The sequence below is a fragment of the Corylus avellana genome, chromosome ca1, assembly GCF_901000735.1.
Source record: "Corylus avellana chromosome ca1, CavTom2PMs-1.0".
Classification (NCBI taxonomy): Eukaryota; Viridiplantae; Streptophyta; class Magnoliopsida; order Fagales; family Betulaceae; genus Corylus; species Corylus avellana.
The window spans coordinates 41846374-41865565 of NC_081541.1; the positions used below are offsets into that span (position 1 = coordinate 41846374).

The 19192-nt window shown below is 35.8% G+C and overlaps 3 protein-coding genes across 5 annotated transcripts; 1 reads left to right on the plus strand and 2 right to left on the minus strand.

Moving 5' to 3' along the window:
• Positions 1-1512: 1512 nt before the first annotated feature.
• On the minus strand, positions 1513-4526 carry LOC132185595 (pentatricopeptide repeat-containing protein At5g47360). Of its 2 annotated transcripts, none has more exons than XM_059599353.1 (2): positions 2551-4526; positions 1513-1601 (listed from the first exon to the last, which is right to left on the minus strand). In XM_059599353.1, exon 1 carries the CDS (start codon positions 4036-4038, stop codon positions 2608-2610), a length of 1431 nt encoding a protein of 476 aa, XP_059455336.1. In that variant the 5' UTR covers positions 4039-4526; the 3' UTR covers positions 1513-1601; positions 2551-2607. The 2 variants fall into 2 exon arrangements, with proteins under 2 accessions (XP_059455336.1, XP_059455344.1); XM_059599361.1 differs by having other exon boundaries at positions 1529-1605.
• Positions 4527-4659: 133 nt separating this feature from the next.
• LOC132185611 (uncharacterized) lies at positions 4660-10488 on the minus strand. 2 transcript variants are annotated; one of them, XM_059599372.1, is made up of 5 exons: positions 10364-10488; positions 7606-7726; positions 7002-7292; positions 5626-6132; positions 4660-5209 (listed from the first exon to the last, which is right to left on the minus strand). In XM_059599372.1, the coding sequence occupies exons 2-5, from the start codon at positions 7711-7713 to the stop codon at positions 5084-5086; spliced, it is 1032 nt and encodes a 343-aa protein (XP_059455355.1). In that variant the 5' UTR covers positions 7714-7726; positions 10364-10488; the 3' UTR covers positions 4660-5083. The 2 variants fall into 2 exon arrangements, with proteins under 2 accessions (XP_059455355.1, XP_059455363.1); XM_059599380.1 differs by having other exon boundaries at positions 5116-6132.
• Positions 10489-15745: 5257 nt separating this feature from the next.
• LOC132172536 (subtilisin-like protease SBT3) lies at positions 15746-18066 on the plus strand. The gene is made up of 3 exons (XM_059584052.1): positions 15746-15825; positions 15937-16367; positions 16475-18066. Exons 1-3 carry the CDS (start codon positions 15746-15748, stop codon positions 18064-18066), a joined length of 2103 nt encoding a protein of 700 aa, XP_059440035.1.
• Positions 18067-19192: the final 1126 nt, after the last annotated feature.

A 19192-nucleotide genomic window follows, 5' to 3' on the forward strand; every position in this document is an offset into this window, starting at 1 on the left:
TACATAATGTGTTTCTTAGCCTTCTCATGTTAGTTACTTAAAACATATTACGTTAGTTAGTATGATATGAGTATGAAAAGTAACATTACACAAAAATAAAACAAAATCACTCCAAAGGGCTTTAATTGAAGTTGTTGGAGATGCAGACTTTTGAACTAGAGTAATGATACTTTTTATACCTATTTATCACACATTTCAAAATAGGATCTTCTCCATTTCATTTGAAATTGAGAGTATCTAATTAGTGTTTTTTGAAAGGATAAAATTGCCATTTTAATTTTTTTAGACAATTTTACATATCTAAAATACACTAACTAGATACTCTCTATTTTCATTTGAAATGGAGAGAATCATTTTCCACACATTTTCATGTCGGCTGATGTGGCATATTTTAAATGCCTTCCTATGCCAACTACTTAAAAAATTGTTAGCCACTTTGTTAATATGGCATTGCCAATCAACTATCATTTTTTTTAAAAAAAAAATAAGAGTTAATCTAATGGTTAATTGACATTATCATATCACTAAATTGAGATAAAAATATAACATTTCTCCAAAATAATATATATGAATAAAGTTCTTTCTTTAGGTTTTAACTCATTAAATTAATAAGCTTTGTCCCAAAATTTAACTTTAACACCAGCACAAACACCTTTATATGAAAAACTAGAATCCATGAATTCATCTATACTATGTATAAAAACATGAATTTCTCAAAATCCAAATTAAATCCCAAAATACCTTTAGTGATTTCAAATATCTGTTGTAAATTAAAGAAGAACAGAAACTAAAATAACAGGTAAACCAAAAGGGAAAAGATTAATATTTATGATGAAGGTTTCATACCTATGAAAATAAAATAAAACACACTTAATCTTATGCATGCTGGAGATTTGAAAGATGGGACCTCATCCATATCTACACTATCAGTGTTGCTATCCAATCAATAAAAGAAGAGGCTACTAGGCATACAAATTCTACATTTTTGCTTTTATATACTTTCTGTCACATAAGCATGAAATTGCCATTGACACCAGACTCAAAGCACTTAACTGACATCAAACTTTTCAATGATTTCAAAATGCATTTGCATATCAGAAAAATAAAATTTCTAACAGACATCTAATTCCCTCCACTCTGAGATTGGGATTCAAGCAAATGAACTAATTGGTCCTCTTCAGTGCGAGCCCAGATTCAGCTACTTGTATGAGGCTGTAGGAGACTCTCTGAATCACATCATGGTCAGTTAGATATGCACCAGAAGAATTCAAACCAACATCCAAGTAATGGATCTCAGAGATGCTGTTTAAAAGGCTTTCTTTTGTATTAGGTCTGATTTAAAGGGTTTGGCTCAGAGAAGCTGTTTAAAGGGCTTGGCTCAAGTGGTAAGTCATTTGACCTTCATACCTCATGAAGCATCAGGCCAAAGGTTCGACCTCCCTTGAGTGCAAACAATTTCTTAGGACTATACCCATAGTTGAAAGCCTGAATTTTACCCAACCCGTGTGAGGGGCCATGAATGTTTTGGGTTGAGATAGACATGATGCAGATGCACTGGCTGGCTGTTGTTCTTCCTGTCTACTAGAAATTGCATTCTTTACCTGCCTTGGAAAAAAAATGATGGAAACCATTAAATGTTAGGAATGAGTAGGAGTTTTAAAAATGTTTAACAATCATTGAAAAACAGTAAGGGAAATGTTAAACAGACTCGGAAGATACTCCAGAGTAATAGTGAACCAGAATATGCTCCCATTCTCAAGTTCAGTGGAATAATTAAAGAAATCCTTCACACTTCTTGTGAATGCTTAATAACCATAGTTAATAAGAACACAACATTTATGAATTTGATTAGTGCCTAGAAAATAATTTCTGTAAAGAAACCTCTTACATTATTTTGCCATCCTCTAAATATCTATGATAAAAATCACACAAGCTCTATCTTTTCAAAAGTATACCTGCTGGCTTCTTCACAGAAAATCTTGATGTTATTATGTCCTTTCATAAACGTATATGACACAAGAATAACAAAAAATCTAATTGTTAAAACAGAGTGACATTTTCTTCTTTCTACAAATACCCAATGCAGCATTCTTGAGCTGTAAAAAGAGACTCCAATGCAGCATTCATTCATTTATCAATAATGCTTCATTTGGTGCATAGGAGAAAGTTCCTGGAAATGGTTTTGAAGGCCTTAATTATTTCTTTCATGTCAACCTAGTGTGTATGTACTTTTTCTACTAAAATTTCATTAGATTTTTAAGAAGGTAAAATCATTATTTAATATAGCCAGCCACAATCTATAAAACAGGCTACACATAACTTCCAAGATATAAATAATATGTTTGCAATGATAAAGGCCAAATTCGTCATTTCTCTTCCAAACTTCAAGATTGAGCGCATGCACACAGAAATGGTTCTCAAACATAATTATTGCCAAAAACATGATAATGTTATGCTTGACACTATCCATAAATAATGTGAAACAACGTGATCTTTCCAAACAAAATAGAAAAAAAAGCTATGAAACGAAAAATTAGCTACCATACATACCTTCTCAAATCATCAAATAAGATCCCCCCAAGACAGACATACTTTCTTTTATCAATGTTATTTTCCAACCTTATTCAAGTGCTGAACTAACTCCTCATCTTCAAATTTCTCCAGGTGTTCAACTATACTGTCAAAATCAGAAGCTTTCAATCGAATTCCTTTCTTGAGCATTAACCTTGCAAGCCTTGCAGCCTCCACCGAATGGCTTTGTTGACAAAGCCCAACTAAAAGAATAGAATAAAGATCAGAATCAATGGAAGACAAAAACTCCATTTTCTCAATTTCGTCACATAGCATAAATCCATCTAACACCCGCCCCTCCAAACAAAGCTCCCTTATCAAAATGCTACATGCCAAACTATCGGGTTTGACCCCACTGGCAAGCATCATCCTAAAGATCTTCTCAGCCTCCTCGAGTTTTTTAAGTTTGACAAAAGACAGTGTTAGAGAACTATAGCAATCACCATATGAAACACTGCCTCCCGCAACAACTTTATCAATCACCTTATAAACCTCTTCTACATGCCCCTCTACACAAAGACCTTTTATCAAACTACTAACTGTAACGCGATTTGGAGAACATCCGAAAGCTTTCATCCTATCCAAAAACTCCAATGCCTTCATTGCTTGACCTTTCTTACAAAAACACTGAATCACAGATGTATATGTAATAACATTCGGACTACAAGCCCCGCCTTCTTTCTCCATCTCAACCAACAACTCCAATGCCCTCTCCATATTCCCACACTGACAAGCCCCATCGAGAAGAGCAGAATACACCACAGCATTAGGCAAACACCCATGCCCCCTCATAACCTCAACCAATCCACAAGCATCCTCTAATCTACCCACATTACAAAACCCTCTAATCATTGCAACGTACGTGATCATATCAGGATAAAGATCACTCAATCCCATCTCATTCATCAACTCCTCTGCCATATCCATTTCACCCTTTCCACAAAATAACCTTATAACCACATTATACGCCGTAGTGTCAGGCTGCAAAGCAAATTCCTTCATTTTCCTCAACACCCACAAAGCCTCACTAGCAAGCTTAGCTTCCCTACACAGGTTCAAAACCACCTTAAATACCTTGGCATTTACCACAGACCCTTGAACCCTATAACCCTCAATAACATCAACAAGAAAACTCGGGTTTCCTTTAATGTCAAACAATTCACAAGCTTTGCCATACATGAATGGGCTATGCCTATGACTGGATTGAGTGCCAGCCCAAATGAAAAACCTAATACCCATTTGGGATTGATTTGGGTGGCATCTATGTAAGACTTCAGTGATACATTTGGAGTCCAATTTGGCCTTAACTGTGGCCAGCGTTTTCTCTATGTTTTGGGCACCGTTTCTCCGCAGGTGATTGTAGAATTTCTCCGCAGAGGAAGAAGTGGGGGAATTTAGGGTCGAATATTTTGGGGTTTTTAGGGGATGTGAGAATGAGAGGAATTTAGAGATTGCAGAAAGTGCCATTGAAAGGTTAAGGCTTTGGGTGAAAATGCTTAAACCCAAATGTTACAATAGAGAAAGCGTTACCTTGGGATGTGGAAGTGAAAGAGAAGAAGAGGGAGCAGAGTCTGAGTCTATCGGACCTTTGGGTGGATGCGAGCTAGTTTAGGGACAGAGAATACCGACCAAGCTATTGGTCTCCAAAATCCGGTCTGATATGTGGGTTTCGGCCGGAAACTTCGTTTCGCCGGGATGACCAAGGGAAGGCGTTACCGATGGCTCTGGACAGCGGCGGCTAAGTACATGTTTTGGAAAATTAAAGAAAATGGAGGACTTTGTTGTATATTTTGCTCTACTCTTTTCTTTTTTTTTCATAGAAAAACATGAAAGAGAAGAAGAGGTAGCGGAGAAGAAGAGTGGGAAGCTAACGGTGTCGTTCCTAGGAGCTCAGTTATTAATGGAAATTAACCATTTTTGGATATTTTGCTTCTTCCTTATGCTAAAGAGAAATGCTATTTAGTGTTCTCTCACCTAAATGGTTCTTACAAAAGAAATTGTTAGATGCTCTTTTAATATTCTTTTCGTGTCATTTTAATCTTAAGTAAATATTATTTTCTTTAAAAAGAAAAAAAAATCGTCCTTATTTCTCTCGCTTGAATTTTAGAGTATTGAGAATGACCTTGATAATTTTAAGGTCATGAGCAGTGAAGATGGCTAATAGAGCTGCTGAAGCTTCTCCCATGTTTGGGTTACAAGGAGGGGAGACAAAGGTACCCATACAAGTGAGGTTTCAAACTTTCGATTTACCCTATACAAGATGTTCATGGATGCTCCACTTGCCATTAAAACACTCTGTTTTTGGCTTTTTTTGGCATTTAAAAAGGGAGATGGGGAAGGGAAAAATTACAGCAAGTTACACAACATGAAAGAAAGTAGAGCAACACAACAAATACTCCAATACAAATTGAGAATGGGTTAAACGATTGGCCTGACCCATTTGAAGCTTGGCATCTTGGCCAAGAACCAAGCCGCCATGAATGGTGGTTTGAAGCAACAAACCAAAGGAAGATTAGCCTATTAAAACACCGACTATAGCAACACTTGAGCTTTGAAGCCGCAGCAGGAGAAAGAGCACTGTAACTGGATGAATCAAGCTGCTTGAGCAAAGCACCACTATGGTATCCAAAAAAAGAACCTGCAATGAAGATATAAGGGATATTGCTTCTTAGTCTGCAACTGGATCTTAGAATCTAAGGACAAAAAGAGGGTACCACCAATGGAGATCGTCGTTGGGTGGAAGAGGCCAAAGATGGAGGATGAGTGGCGCATGGGTGGAGAGAGGAAACGCTGCAGATTTGGCCTTCATGTTGCAGAGAAAACAAGGGAAAAAAGAAGAAGAAAAAAGACTAAAAAAGGAAGAGAGAAGGGCAGGAGAGGAAGGAGGAGGAGCGGCAGCACCATGGGGGACGAGAGAGACTAGAGCTCTCTGGAGAGTTTTGAACTCCATTGGCATCAGACTCATAGAACTCAACTCACATCAAACTTTTCAATGATTTCAAAATGCATCTGCATACCAGGAGGCCTATCAGAAAAATAAAACTTTTCACAGACCTCTAATTTTCCTCCACTCCTCTGAGCTTGGGATTCAAGCATATGAACTAATTGGTCCTTTTCGTTGCGAATCCAGACTCGCCTACTGTCACACCATTGCCTAGGAGTTCCATGAACAATAAATCGAATTCCCTCAGCTCTTTGTATGAGGCGGTTGGAGATTCTCTCAATCGCTTCATGGTCGGTTAGATATGCACCAGAAGAATTTAAACCAACATCCAAGTAATGGATCTCAGTGATGCTGTTTAAAAGGCTTTCCTCTGTATTAGGTATGATTTTACTCTCTTCTGAAAAACTGGAATGCTGACCACTTCTCGACTGTTCTTCAGTGCAGGGTGCATTTCCAGTGAGTCTGACATCTGAGAAGCTAAGCTCAGTAACTAGCTGATTAATTACAGTGCCGCCCTTGCTAAATCCAAGGATGAATGTTTTGGGTTGAGAGAGACGTGATGCAGATGCGCTGGCTGGCTGTTGTTCTTCCTGTTTCCTTGAAATTGCTTTCTTTACCTGCCTTGGAAAAAAAGGAAGATGATGGAAACCATTAAATGTTAAGGAATGATTAGGAGTTTTAAAAATGCTTAACAATTATTGAAAAACAGTAAGGGAAATGTTAAACAGACTCAGAACATTCTCCAGAGTAATACAGAGCAAGAATGTGCTGCCCTTCTCAAGTTCAGTGGAATAATTAAAGAAATCATTCACACTTCTTGTGAATGCTCAACACCAAATTCAATAAGAAAATACTTTCAGCAAAGAAACCTCTTGCATTATTTTGCCATTCTCATAAAAATCAGACACGTTCTATCCTTTTAAAAGTATACCTGCTGGCTTCTTTACATAATATCTTTATGTTATTATGTCCTTTCCTAAACGTATATGACACAAGAATCACAAAAAATCTAATTGTTAAAACAGATTGACATTTTCTTCTTTCTACAGATACCCAATATACATTCTTGAGCTGTAAAAGAGACTCCAATGCAGCATTCATTCATTTATCAATAATGCTTCATTTGGTGCATAGGAGAAAGTACTTGGAAATGTTTTGAAGGCCTTAATTATTTCTTTTGTGTCAACCTAGATTTTCAAGGTAAAATCCTTATTTAATATCAGCCAGCAACAATCTACAAAACAGGCTAAACATAACTTCAAGATATAAAATATGTTTGCAATGATATAGGCCAAATTTATCATTTCTCTGCTGAACTTCAAGATTGAGTGTATGCATACAGAAATGGTTATCAAACATAATTATTGACAAAAAGCATGACAATGTTATGCTCGACACTTTCCATAAATAATGTGAAACAACGTGATCTTTCAAAACAAAATAGAAAATAAAAGCCATGACAGGACAAATTTGCTACCAAACATACCTCTTTAAGGCAATTTGACAAAAGTGTGACAGTCGACCTAGAAGCTGGGAATCCAAGTGGGCTATATGATTTTGGCTCTCCCCGTTGATTCACAGATGGAATAAAATCTTCATAGACAGCAAAAGGCCCATTAAAAACAGAAGCCTCAATGACCCATGCGTTGATAGAACCTCCAAATTTTTGAACCAGAATTCCAGCTATTTTCTGTAGATCCGACAGCCTCTCAATCACTGGATTCCCAGTCCCTTCAACACGATCTCCATTGAAAAAGACTGCATTTGCAGAAGGCACCTGCCTCCAACACAAAGTGAAAATAAGAATAATTGTAAAAGAGTGATTCAGAATATAGGGTTTAAGAACAAGATAAGATGGTCTTTCTGAAGAAAGATTGATATGTTCATAAACATGAGAAAGAGAGTCTTTGTAGCAATTTAATAGTCACTTCCCATTGCTTGGAGGAAGGAGGAGCCTTGGATACAAAACTAAATATATCAGGTGAATTTAATTGAAGAGAGACATACAAGGCTTCCATAATTTTCTCCGAGTAATGAACAGCAAACAATGTGCACTAGTGCTTTACAGGAGTTGAGTGAACAGAACTTACGGCTAAGGTTCTGGAACTGCGTGAAAGGCACAGAGATGCTGCAACTCTATAATACTTGCTGCTGTCAGAGCACAATGGAACCTTTAAAACTCCACACCATCGATCCATGAATTTATGAACTCTGGGAATATTGAGAAGGACCAAACTTTATAAACAAGAATTGCTAAAGATTCTCCTCCAAAACATAGGAAATTAATTTAAGAACTTCCTGGCCTATATGCAGTAAGCATCAAAGGAATGACACATTAACAATGGAAAGGATTTTATGCATAAAATAAACAGAGAACTAAATGTTAGGGTGAACACTAATTAGTAACACAACAACATTTTTGACCCCTCTTTGTATGAACTAAATAGGCAATAATGATTCAATGCACCAAATCACAACCTGAAAATATAACAATAATAATAAATATCAAGAAAAGCACAAAGCAAGACACCAAATAGTTTACATGGAAAACCTCCAATGAGCAGGGAAAAACCATGAGACTTAGTCCAATCAAACCCTCCGCTATTTGAAATAATGGGTTCATGCCAATCATCTGTAGAACAATTTCCAGAGACTACCAAAGCATCAAGAACATATCATTCTTGGCTTGCTACAACCATCCGTCCATCCTGAGATGGTCTTAACAACAACTAGAAAGTATCTCACCAAGGGTGTGTTAGCAACCAAACAAACAGAGAAGGATTTCAACAATCTACAACAGCCAAAATGAAGCTAGATGGGGACAACATACTGAAATTTTAGCAAAACCTCACAACAAATTGCTCCTCGATCACCAACTGAAGTCACCAAAAATGGTTGCCTCATCCCGCGTGAATCATTTACTTTTTTTTTTTCTTTCTTTTTTTAAAGTTGGCTGGGATTGTCACCTTATGTAGCAGGGACAGCTCAACACTATATATCTATGCTGTCTAATTAGATAGTTATACACAACTGAATGTAGCTCAATTGGAGTCCCATATTTGATCAGGAAATTGTCCAAAGCTGGATAGTTTATTATCATGTCAGTTATATATATATTTTTTATTTTCTTCACTTTAATAGGCTTTAGGTTTAATTTTCGTAATTTGGACATTTTTAAACGTGTGAGCATTATGAATTTTCAGCTGACAAATTTCTACTTCAATCAAGGGCTTTTCTCTACAAGGTGCTAAGAATGTGAACCATCAAAGGATGAGTAACGAAGCCCATACCTTTAGCATAAAGAATCCTGTTGATGGCAATCCATCTCAAATATTAAAGACTTTCTTTTTCTTTAATTTTCTTTTTTTCTCATTGCACAAAAGAGGAGAAAAACAGAAAGAGAGACACCAATATATATATATATATATATTGGCATTCACGTCATGCCATTTCATATTCAGCCATCACACTCAAATTAGAATTTTGATCTTGCAGACACCATCCAGCATACAATAAATAATACTCTTTCCTCCCAACAGGATTGTTTCTATCTAAATCCTCGTTTTGAGCAACATATACATACACATTAGTTAATCCAGTCAATCTTTCAATTTTTGTTTTTGGAAAAATACACTTTCCTCCCCTAAAGTACCACCCCTTTGGCACTTAAACCATCGGACTTTAAAATGTGACAATTATCCACTTCAATTATCACTCGGTTACAAATCACACCATTTGCTAACATTTGGTGTTAAAATGGACGAAACATTCCTCAAGCATGCCACACGTGACTTTTTTTTTTTTTTTTTAATTCCCCAAATGTCCCTAAAAATTATTAAAAAAAAAATTGAAGGGGTGGCCGAACCGCTCTTCAGTCATGAGGGGGGAGGTTCGACCACGTACCCCTTCAATTTTTTTAGGTGCATTTTCGAAAGTTCAAGTTAAAAAATTCACATGTGGCACAATTGCAACATTTTTCGTCTCCTTTAACACCAAATGCTAATAAAGGGTGTAACTTGTAATGGGGTGGTAGTTGAAAAGGATCAAGTACGCATTTTAAAGTTTGATGGTCTAGCCAGAGGGTTGGTAATTTGGGAGTGAAAAGTGTTTTTTTTTTTTTCAACTAAATCACACCCCCACAACCCCACTCCATCCTGAGAATTACCCTTTGAGGATTTCATTTGGCTTCTCTTTTAGTAGGTTTTTTTTTGCTGTAGTTAACACTGAAGGAGTTTGGAATAGCTAACCTCTGAACTCCAGCTGAGGTTTTACATTACCTACTCGGTATTACTAGGCTATTGTTTTTTCTTTTTTCCCCAAAAAGGTAGAAGAGGGTAATGCCACTCTCTCTCCAAGGCCTCAGGAGTCAGGAAGATAACTTGAGAAGGCTAACACTGCTGAACCCATATATCTAAGTACCGCTCTACGCCTCTACCATAACATGAATGTAGCACTAGCAGAATTCAAACCAACCTTAAGCAAAGAAAACGAAGACATTTACCACCCACCCACCCATTCCTTTTCTCTTTTCGTTTTGTTATCTAACCCAAAAAGGGTATGAAGTGGGATGGTCTTATAAAATGTACAAAAGACCATTGATATCTAAACATCTTTGATGGCAATCTAAAAGAGCTATGAACGCAGGAAGTAGCAAAGCAAAAGGGGGACCTAGACCAGTCCTCACCAACCCAGCTAGCTTAACACACATTAAATTAAAATTCATGGGGGCATGATCACAAAGTACAAACCCAACACAAACCTCCTCATCTGGCTGCGCATTTTCACAAACAATCCATGTGCATTATGTGAACAATACTGATGCAGTCAAGAGAGAGAGAGAGAGATTACATAAGCAGTATGCTAATTCAAAGGGAATGAAACGGTGCGCGCACCAGATACACGCAGTGCCGCTGCCGCAGTAAAGATTCTACAAGCTTCGTGAGCGAGAAAAGAGCGCCTAGAGTTCGATAAGATTTTGGATGCTCTCGTAAAAGCCGTTCATCATGTAGTTGTTGGGCTTTTGGAGCCAATCAAACCCGTTCGCTGAGCCTTTACCAAAACCCAACCCATTTTCTCTGTTGAAACACCCCCACACTCTTTTTTCTTTTTTTTTCTTTTCTTTTTTTTTCAATTTTAATGCTTATTGAAGTTAAAGGGGCCGAATTATTGAAGTAAAATTTACTTTTCCTCATATTTTCCATTTTCCCATTTTATTGTTAAAAAAGAAAAAGAAAAATCTTATAATTGTTTATATGTCATAATAAAGGATAATTTATACATAATGACAAGCCAAAACATCTTATGTATGGAAAGCATATAGTTGATCAGGAAAGGGCCTTATATTTACCATTATTTCCATGACATTGAACATTTGCATCGAATTATAAAATGGACTAGCTTAGTGATGGCTAAGTTGAAATCTTGTTGCCAAAAGGTCTTGAATTCATCTTTCTCATCATGCTACATTCCATTAGTTTCATCATAAAGATAAGTAAATCATGGTAATGTTGTATGTATTGATTTACTCTCTAAATTTACTAATATGGGTTAGTAAATTAGATAAGGTTTAGTGTGATTTACAGCATGAGTATTAATTGTAAGTACGTAATTATTATTTTGTAGGTTTACTCCCCACACTTTTATTTTCAATTTGCATCACACTTTTTACCTCAAGTGCTTCTTCTGCAAGAAAATGAGACATTCTAAGAAGATCGGCCTAAAATATAAAATATGGCTTGAGAAGAAAGGTATGTTTCTTTCTTTAGTTTGTTATGAACCAAATTTGGTAAATGTAGCTCATAACACGTGGTGGATTGACTCTGGTTGTAATACCCCCAAAATTAATTAATTTATGTAATTAACTTAGATTGCTACTCGTAATTCTTTTATACTAATTAGCTGGTAATTAGTTAGATTTACTACCTCAAATACTAACTTATCAAAGTAATAATATAGCGGAAAACAAAATAAAAATGATCTGAGCCGAATGTAAAGATTCCAACAATATCAACAATCACATAGTCATTTAAACAAAACACTTTTGACCTTATCCAAATAGGGTTACGTCAGTCTTAACTTCTTCTATCTTAGATTTAAGAAACAGTCTTAAAAAAAGAAGCAACATTAGAAGAAGATGAAAGAAAGCAAAGAAACTTGCTTTTGGTGGAATAAAGTCTACTTGCTTTTGGCGGAATAAAGTTTCAGCTTCGATCTCATTGTATATATAGGCAAAGAGTTACAATTGAAAACAAGTAGGAGGAGAACTAATACAACTAGAACTAGGAGAGCTAATACACCTAGAACTAGGAGAATTTATACAATTAGAAAGCTTTAATATAAACAAATATTAAACTACTTCAGTTCGGATGCAAGCAAACTTGATAGAAGAGATTGAATACATTGTATTCTGTAACAAAAACAGAGTCTATGTAGGAGTGCAGTGCGCTCAAGCGCTATAGGAGATGCGCTCGAGCGCACTCGCGATGGAAAACTAGCTGTTACTCGTCCGCACAAGGGCACTAGAGGATGTGCTCGAGCGCACTCTTGCTTGATATGCTTCAACTACTTCATGTTCCTTAACAAAAAGATGCAACAAATTTATCAAATCTCAAACCACATCTATCAAAAGAATGTTTTAGATCATGCAACATTTTATCAAGCTTATCACTGGAGAATTTTTTCAGATAATCTTTGGATTATTTCAATTCATTATCTAGAGATTTCACTTTAGCAATCAACAATATTGCATTCTCAGATTTCAAAGTATGACACACAATATAAGAATCATCCAATTTTTCAAGTTCAATCTCATTGAATTTCTTTAAGGTCTTTTTGTTCAACTTTTTTAGTTTGGTGAATTTCTCAAAAAGATTATTATAGGCAGCTTGAAGGTCATCTTCCCCTTCAGACTCATCGTTAGACGAATCATGCTTGTCCAGAGTATTATACTCATCAGACGCTTGAGGACTCTCATAAGAGACAGCAAAAGCCAAGTAGTTGATAATGATAGCCTTTTCAGGGGTATCTACAAGTTATTCCTTGTTAGACTCATGACTTTGAGTGGCATTAAATGCATGGCTTAGGTTTGGACTTCCTCAAATTAGCACACTCAGCCCGAATACTGATGGTACTTGATGCCTTGGAAGTTCTTGTCTTCCTTGGCCTTCCCATTCTTCCTTTGGACGGCTCTTTTGAAATCACCATTGGGTTTCTCATCAAACTTAGAAGCTATATTTCTAAAGTTTTCACTTTTAGGTTTAAAATTGTTTATGAACCTCTTAACAAATATCGTAAGGTCCTCTTCATTCAATGCTTCCTCATTGGAAGAGTAATCGACCTCTTCCTTAACGGTTTTTAGAGCAATGGACCACTCCAAAAATTTGATTTTTTAGTAACGGCCTGTTAGTGACATATCGTTAGCAACATGTGCGGCGGGTTAACAAATTCAAAGTCACTACTAGGAATTTAGTAACGTGTCAATTTCTAACATGTTACTAAAGGTATAGTAGCGTGTCACTTCTGACACGTCACCATTTGGTGACATGTCAGAAATTGACACGTTACTAAAGCATGCCTTAGGTTTGGACTTTCTCAAATTAGCACACTCAGTTCGAATACTGATGATACTTGATGCCTTCCCATTCTTCCTTTGGGCGGCTCCTTTAAAATCACCATCGAGTTTCTCATTAAACTTAAAAGCTATATTTCTAAAGTTTTCATTTTTAGGTTTAAATTTTTTTATGAATCTCTTAACAAATATCGTAAGGTCCTCTTCATTCAATGCTTCCTCATTGGAGTTGTAATCGATCTCTTCCTTAACAGTTTTTAGAGCAATGGACTTGCTCTTCTTATGTTGAGGCAAAGTGTTCTTGTAGTTTTTGAAGAGAACCTACAAGCTCTTCAACTTTTATGGAATCAAGGTCCTTGCGTTCTTCCATATAGCAGCGACCTTAGGTCTAAACCATTTAGATAAAGACTTCATGATTTTTCTCACCATTTTAGCATAAGAAACTTTCTTACCCATATTAAGACTAAAATTACGAATGTCGTTGAGCTTGGCATAAAATTCATCAAATGTCTCATCCTCTTACATTCCAATCTTTTCAAATTTGAAAATTAACATATAAAGTTTGGAAGTTTTAACAGGTTTTGTTACTTCATGTGTAATTTCTAAAATATCCCATGCTTCCTTATCCCGACTCAACGATAGCCGAAGCGTCCATGGACTTAAGGAAATCAGACGGAGCTTTCAATAAAGATAATTGGATCCATCAAGGGCATAAAGTAATTTGGATTAATCTCTTGTAATAAAATATATTTCTAATATTTAAATTAGTCTAACTATTTAATCACTTCATAAGTCGTCGCAGAGATAAATTGTGCTATCTTTCTTCTTGAATTTTCCTAAGCGCACTGCACGAATTGATCAAAGGGGAGTGCCGTCGCTGCAAATAAAAATAAGAGAGAAAGAGCTACAGGGAGACATGGAGTAATACTTAGAATCTTTTTTTTATTATCTTTTTATCCTCTCAAAGTTGATGTGATTTCTAAAATTATCATTAGATTAAAATAAAAATAAAAAATCTATGGGATATATATACACACGTACACATATCTACATGTTGGTAATTGAATATAAATAATAGAATACAACCCTCCCAATCTTTGTTTCCAGTAATAGTCGAAAATATCTTTCAAAAAAAAAAAAATAGTAGTCGAAAAAATAGAATTTAAGAAAGGACACAAATTTCCTCCAAATTAATTTGTAAAAAATTTCCTTCAACATACTCTAATAAGTGACAAGTGTCATTTAACATCTTTAGATTTTTCAAAAATCAATGTTTGGATTTCTAGACTAATAAAATGACAATAAATAACTTGTTAAGGATATTTAAAAAAACATGTGAGAAATGACATTTGCCACTTATTGAAGTTGGTTGTAGGAAATTTCCCGTTTGAAAGAAATTTATGTCATTCCACTAAACCTATCATGGATTAACCATAGCATATCATTAAAAGACATGTCTTCAATTAAATTATATAAGCATGTCCTTAATATTATATTCTACCTATCATCCGTCTTGGGAGGTTTATAATCCAATTTTGAGTAGATGTACGTACGATGATTTATTCCTTAAGCGTCCGATATAAAGTCAATGGCTCACCCAACATTTGAGGGATCATTGTGAAGTTAGTGGCATTTTGTGGCCATAGTCTATGTTATTTTTGTGAAACAAATCAAGTGTCGTGCACAAAGTGACAAAATGTTATTTTTGGGGATCATGGGTGATATAAGCAAGCAAAGATCCTCTTTTAAAAATAAAAGTCCAAATGTGATAGTAAATTATAGTGATTTACTTGGAAAATGATTGTGATTTATTAGGTGTTGGACATTATGTTTGATAATCTAAATGCAACAAATATATTGATGCCCATACTTGATTTTATAGGAAATATATCAATATTTCTGAAAATATTAATTTCAAATTCTCATTTTTCGTAAATTTATTTCTAATTTTTTTTTTTCAAAAAAGACATCCCCTCCATTTGAATACCAAAAATAAATAAAAAACAAAAACCACCTCAAAGATTTTCTAGACAATTAATACGTATGAGTGGGATCAGTTATCATGTCATTCTACTAATTTAAGAATCCAAACATTAATTTTTGAGAAATCTAAAAATATTGTTAAATGATACTTGTCACTTATTGTTATTAGAGTAGATTGAATAAAATTTTCTCCAAACCAGTTTGAATAAAATTTTTGTCCTTAGCGGAATAAGACAAATTTAATTACTAGGATATTATTTCTTGAATAGTATAATTTTATGAAATTTCATTCTTAATATGGCCTCTATAAAGATCAAACAAGTTGTTGTTTGCCTCATTATGTTTTCAAAAGGATACAACTCGTCCTTTAATTTATTTTCATTTTTTCATCGAATCTTTATATCTCTTTTTAATTGTTTAGTCTCTATCATCAATCGGTAACGACCTTTTGACCAATACGAGGCAAACCAGTTTAAAATTGAAGAAGGTAGGGCTTTGAAATTTCTTATCAATTTTAATGCTTCAAAAACTTACTACACATGTTTGGTACCATATATAACATTCATATCTAGGCAAAGGTTTTCATCCTTAAGGGCAATATGGAGTATCCTGCCAAAATGGTTTCACTTCATTTCTTTTTCTTTCTTGCATGGTTTTTGTTAAGTCTTTCTGTTATGTCAATGTCGGTGAGGAGGTCCTCATATATTATTCACATGGATAACTCTGAAATGCCAAAGGCTTTTACCAATCATCACTATTGGTACGTATCCATGATTAATTCGCTTCAATTTGCAAGCCCTACCTTGTTGGTAAACCATCAATCCCTACCATCTCATCTATACACCTATAATAATGTTTTTCATGGTTTTAGCGCTATTTTAACTCTTGATGAACTTGAAGCTTTAAAAAAGTTTCCAGGGTTCATCTCCGCTTATATTGACACAACTCTCACACTTGAAACCACCCACACTCCTAGCTTTCTCTCTCTTGATGTCTCTAACGGCCTATGGAATGTCTCAAACTATGGCACTGATATTATCATTGGCATTGTAGATAGTGGTGTGTGGCCAGAAAGCCCAAGCTTCAATGACAAGGGCATGTCTGCAGGAGTTCCGTCTAAATGGAACGGTTCATGTGTAGGAGGAGAAGATTTTAATTCCTCCATGTGTAATTCCAAGATTATAGGGGCTAGGTACTTCAATAAAGGTATGAAAGCAAATATAGATCCCAGCAAAATTCTTAGCAAAGACTCTGCTAGGGATGATATAGGGCATGGGACCCAAGTTGCCTCTATAGCTGCAGGTAGGACAAAGTCTATTAAACAGACGTCTGTGTTCTCAAAGAGTCCAATTCTCACGTACATTTTTATTCTACAATTGATGTTGTCCACACTAACTTTGTCCTTACAGGTAACTATGTTGATGAAGTGTCTTACTTTGATTATGCTAAAGGAACAGCCGTTGGAGTTGCACCACATGCAAGGTTGGCAATTTACAAAGTCTCGTGGAATGAGGCATCTTATACATCTGATGCCATTGCCGGTATAGATCAAGCTGTCGCTGATGGCGTGGATGTGATAAACCTCTCCTTAGTCTATAGTGTACTAACGCCATTGTACGAAGATCTTTTTGCAAGAGCATCATTTTCAGCCATGGAGAAGGGCGTAGTGGTAGTAGCCGCTGCAGGAAATAATGGACCAGAACCGTATACTATATCCAATGGGAGTCCATGGGTTTTAACAGTCACTGCGGGCACCATTGATCGATGGTTTGCTGGATCATTGATTTTCGGAAATGGTGAAACTATTTCTGGATGGTCTTTGTTTCCAGGCGACACCGTACTACAGAACCTACCATTAGTGTACAAAAAGGCCACTCTATCATCATGTACTTCACTTGAACTATACGACGTTAAGGACAAGATTATAATGTGCGATACTGGGAATTTCTCTAATCAAATTGATTCTATAGCCAAATCCAATGCATTAGGAGCAATAATTGTCTCCGAGCATGCTAGATTACAAGAACGTCGAGACTTAAGACGTTTTCCTTGTCCTTGCGTTGTGATTAGCTCAAAACAGGCTGAAGTTGTAATATCTTCTATGGAGAATGCTGCTTCGCTGAATGTCACCATGAACTTCAAACAAACATTTACGAAGACAAAGCCTGCACCGACTGTGGCTTATTACGCTTCCAGAGGTCCATCTTTGAGCTTCCCAGATATCTTGAAGCCAGATATAATGGCACCTGGGTCATGGGTCTTGGCTGCTTGGGTTCCAAACATAGCAGTGACCCATACAGGGTTTAAAACAAATTTATATAGTAATTATATCATAAACTCTGGGACATCCCTTGCTTGTCCTCATGTTGCTGGAGTGGTAGCGCTTCTAAAAGTCGCACATCCAAACTGGAGTACAGCTGCCATTAGTTCTGCTATAATTACCTCTGCAAATACATTGGATAATGCTTTAGCTCCAATTCAAGACTATGATTCTCGATTTGCTTCGCCTTTTGACATGGGAGCAGGTCATATTAATCCTAACAGGGCACTTGACCCTGGTTTGGTTTACGATGCAACCCCCCAAGATTTTGTGAATCTATTGTGTTCAAAGTTTAGTAAGGAGCAAGTCTTCAACATTACTAAGCGAAATTGCTCAAATCCTTCTCTTGATCTTAATTGCCCATCGATCTCCTTTTATAGTGATCATAAGAAACCATTTGTTCTTAAATTTCAGAGGACTGTGGCAAATGTTGGCGAAGGTGCTGAAACTTACAAAGCTATAATGGATTCACCCTTGGGTACTACAGTTGAATTCTCACCCATGATATTGGTGTTCAAAGAGAAGTATGAACAAAGATCTTTTAATGTTACGATTACATATAAAGGAAATCTTAAGGATCGCCAATTTTCATTTGGTCAACTGGTTTGGGTCAATAACAATTCGAAATACACAGTGAGGAGTCCTATTGTGGTGCATCCTAGAGTTGAAGGTCTCTTTTGAGTTTGTATTGTGTTCTCTAAAAATGGTTGTTAAGAACTATGGTGTTAGTGGTAAGTTTTATTTAAACATGTATAATCTCAAGTATATGACAAAGTAATTATCTCTATTTGACTCTCAGGTAAGGTGTTTCAGCAAGATGGAAAGTGTATGCTGAAAACCGTTTTCCTTTCTTTCTTTCTTTCTTTCTTTCTATCTATCTTACTCAGATTAAAGACAATCTTCACTTCAAATGAATGGCTACGAAAAATGGAGGCTTTCCCGATGCCCAAACAACTCTGACAAATGTCAAGCAAACGCTTTTCTCAACTCCACTTTGTGTGGGGTGCACCAGAGGTGGGGGAATTTGTAAGAATCTGATAAGAGGATTTATCAATGGACTTAGTAAGCAGATTTTCGGTCATTTAAAATTTGATTTACAAAATCAGACCAAATGGAATCAATGAGTCCTACTATAAATTTTAAACTTTTAATCTATTAATACTTTGAATTTTGTATTGGATAAAAAGAGCACAAATTTGGGCCAAATGAATAGAATGGATCATGAATTGGGCCCATTATAATTTTTTTGAATATTACTACTTATTGGAGGGCAATTCGATAATTTAAAAATTGTATGAGGCTTTTGGGAGATTTTGAAAAAAAAAAGAAAAAAAAAGAAAAAAAAAAAAACGTAGACAATGCGGCCATGCGGGTCAATCGCGTGGTGAGAAAGAGCAAAAAAAAATTGCGTATTAAACGAGATATCATTAAAAGCGTAAGGTGTTTTCAGGTACACATAGTGTATACAAGAAAAGTTACCTAACTAGTAAGAGCAAAAAGAACAAAAAAATCATGGTAACTGAAAAACTCTAAACAGATAAATATCACAATTTTATGCGGAATTAACGGATATTTATCAAAGCAAACAATCACAAAAATATGAACAATCACACACAAAGATTTTGGTGACGAAGAGGAAACCTTTTAGAAAACGTTCTAAAAGTAAAACCTCTCCCGGGCAGCCAAACCCAGGAAATCACTATCAAAAGATTATCCAGAGATTACAGACACTAGGAATACTTACAACCATTTGCAAGACCTTAACTTTGTAAGATCGACAAGCCTCCAACTTGTCTCATCGCTCATA